The 3,098-nt window shown below is 48.2% G+C and overlaps 1 protein-coding gene across 1 annotated transcript in view; it reads right to left on the minus strand.

Annotated features, from left to right (window-relative positions):
* Positions 1-1,093, minus strand: part of LOC103367560 (tomoregulin-1-like) — a 12,095-nt gene extending 11,002 nt beyond the window's left edge. Inside the window, exon 1 of the mRNA XM_008295639.1 lies at positions 713-1,093. Within this exon, the coding sequence (XP_008293861.1) occupies positions 713-830 (118 nt within the window). The 5' untranslated portion in view covers positions 831-1,093. The remainder of the gene's footprint in view (positions 1-712) is intronic.
* Positions 1,094-3,098: the final 2,005 nt, after the last annotated feature.

The following is a 3,098-nucleotide window of genomic DNA, read 5'->3' on the forward strand; positions in this document are numbered from 1 at the left end:
AGATGTTGGTTCTTGATGCTGGTTCCAGATGCTGGTTCCAGATGTGTCGCTGCCTCATGTTGACAGTTGACATCATATCAGGCCTCAACAGTTTTTTCAAGGTCCGATACTTTAAAATCACCGTTCCATTCTGGTGGAAGCGGTTCTGTCTGAGTCGCCACATTTCACATCTGCAGGAGTTTAATTTCCGGAGACACTGAACCTTTGAAACGGCTTCACAGGTTTTTATTGAGGGTGAAAAAAGAAAAACGCTCAGATATAAAAACCTGAAATTTTCCACATTCAGCCAAAATATTTGACATAAATTAAGTTTTTGGTCCCAAACAAGAAACAAAGAGTGAAGAAGATGTGAGGCGGTGGAGCATCACTCAGCCCGACCCGACACCAACTGAGCAGCAGGTCCAGGTGTTCAGAGGAAACTGATCCTGAAACACACACACACACACACACACACACACACACACACACACACCTGTTCTTTGATTCGTTGCATCACTCAGGTGTTGTTGTCTCCCGTTGCCATGGCGACCACATTCACACTCACCAAAAACCTCTCCCTGCTTGATGCTGCTGCGGTCGTCATGGCAACGTGGACACGAAGACGTGTCAATGGCAACCGGTCACGTGATCAGCATCCAATCAGAGATGACAGCGGCCGACACTGACCCCTGACCCCTCCCCCTCCCCCCCAGGTGCGGTCAGGTTGTCTCACCTGGACAGTCGGCGGCCTTCCCCGGGCCGCAGTCTGCTCCGCTGCGGGGGAACGAGCTCCGGACGGCGGGCACGAGCAGCAGAGCCAGCAGGCAGCAGAGCCGGCGGACCGGAGCCATGGCGGAGGGATGAGGAGGTGAGGTGGGGGAGGAGGAGGAGGAGGAGGCGCACAATGAGCCGAACACCGTAAATACCGTCTTTCTCGGGTCTGTCTCCAAAGCAGATCCTCGGCGCAGCAGCAGAACCAGACGCGGCGGGAAAGCCCGGAGTCCTCCGCGCGCCGCAGCTCCGGCGTCGGCTGGAAGAGCGAGCCCGGATAACAAAGCAGGCCTGGGGCTACAGCGACCCCCACACCGCCCCCCGCAGCAGCAGCTCACAGCCCGGACTCTGCCTCCATCCCCCAGCCCGCTGCCTCGCTCTCAAACCGGCGGGGAGAGCCGCGCAGCGCCGCGGACAAAGCGATCCAGGTGGAGCTCCGACGGGGCTTCCAGCGGCATCCAGGCCGAAGCGGAGCGAGTGTGCGCCGGGGAAGGTGGACGGATGCGATCGGTGGCTGGGTCGGAGGGACCGGGACGGTTTTGTCCTGCTCGTTCACCGATGAATCACATCAACAAAGGCCGGAGCACGTGACCCGCAGGAGGCCCCGCCCACGGAGGGGAGGGGGGCGGAGGGGAGGGGAGGGGAGGGGAGGGAGGGGGGATTCCCTGCATGCTTTGCTGCTCTGAGCTGAAAAACTGAAAACAGCCGGCACACCTGCACGCATGCGCAGCTCGGCCTCATGGGCTGCAGAACAAGAACCTGTCCATGAGGAGAACCACGTCCTGGGCTCAGGGGCGCCCCGAGTACTGCAAGGGTCCGCCAGAGTACTACTGTCTGTCCAAGCACTGGCAGTTTATTGACCCGAAGTCCTGCCTTTAGTCCAGATACCCAAAATACTTCATTCTGTCTGAAATCATTTTACTTTTTACAGTTTATTCTTTCAAAGTACTACTTTCGCTCCAAGTACTTGCAGTATTTAAGGTTTATTGGATTCAAAATACTACTTTTTGTCCAGATACTTGACGTATTTAATATGTATTCTACCCAAATTACTTCTGTCTGTCTGAATTACTTGTACTTTTTAAGATTTATTCCTCACAACACTACTTTTTGTCCAAATATTTGCAATATTTAAGCTTTATTTAACCTGAAATATTTCTTTCTCACTAAAATAATTTTAATCTACAAGGTTTATTCCTTCAAAGTACTACTTTTAGTTAAAATACTTGTAGTTTTAAAGTTTTATTCTGCCAAATTACTACTTTCGCTCCAAATATTTGCAGTATTTAGGGTTTATTATATCCAAAATACTACTTTTTGTCCAGATGCTTGCAGTATTTCATAAGTATTCTCCCCAAATTACTTCTGTCTGTCCAAATATTTGCAGTATTTAAAGTTTATTGCGCCCAAAATACTTCATTCTGTCTAAAATGATTTTACTTTTTAAGGTTTATTCCTCCAAATTGCTTCTTCCTGTCCCAGTATTTGCGGTGTTTCCGGTGTGTTCCTCCTGATCGTTGACACATTAGCTGTAGTTGAACAAATAAAAATTAAAAATAAAACGACAGTGAGAATGACTTTAAATCTGCTCTGAGCCTCGTCGTGTTTCAGCTGAACTTTATTCATTTATTTTGATCCTAATGTGCGGTTTTGTTGACGCCATAAATCCCTTCAGAGCCTAAACGGGTCGGATCCATACCGAGCCGGTTCCTGCTCTGTCGACCAGCAGGGGGCACCGTCTCACTACGGTCTGACGTGGAGGTCCCTGAACGCAGCGCCTGGAGAGTCTGCAGAGATTTTACCAGAAATGAGCCGTGATTTAATAAAACAGGGAAAATCTGTGAAACTTATAAATAAAGAAAAAACAAAAAAGTCTTTTTAGAAACAGCACATCTCTGTTTATTTACTGTCACACGTTAGAATCGAATTCCTAAGAATACAGATGTTTGGTGTTATTTACAGATTGGTCCTGTTTTAACGATTTACGTCTGACTGATACCATCTTTTATTTATTTTTTATTTCTAACCCTTCAGTACCGTTCAGGCCTCCTGGACTCGTCTGTTATTAAAACAGAAACCTGAGGACGAGGCTTTTGGCCTTTTTATCAGAACAACCTCAGCTTTCAACATCTGGCATGAAACGTGTGTGAAGACGTGAATTTATGAACAATTTAAAGTGAAAAACCAGGAAGTGGATTTGGAGTCTGAACATGAATCAGCTTATAGTAGTATTTTAATAAATGTGTGATTCTGAAGGAAACAGTCAGTCAGTGAGCAGCTTCAGCCCAAACCAGCATCCATCCATCATCTCTACACCTTCATCCTCACCAGGGTCATGGGGGGCGGAG

Source organism: Stegastes partitus, unplaced genomic scaffold (assembly GCF_000690725.1).
Source record: "Stegastes partitus isolate 25-593 unplaced genomic scaffold, Stegastes_partitus-1.0.2 Scaffold1062, whole genome shotgun sequence".
NCBI classification, from domain to species: domain Eukaryota; kingdom Metazoa; phylum Chordata; class Actinopteri; family Pomacentridae; genus Stegastes; species Stegastes partitus.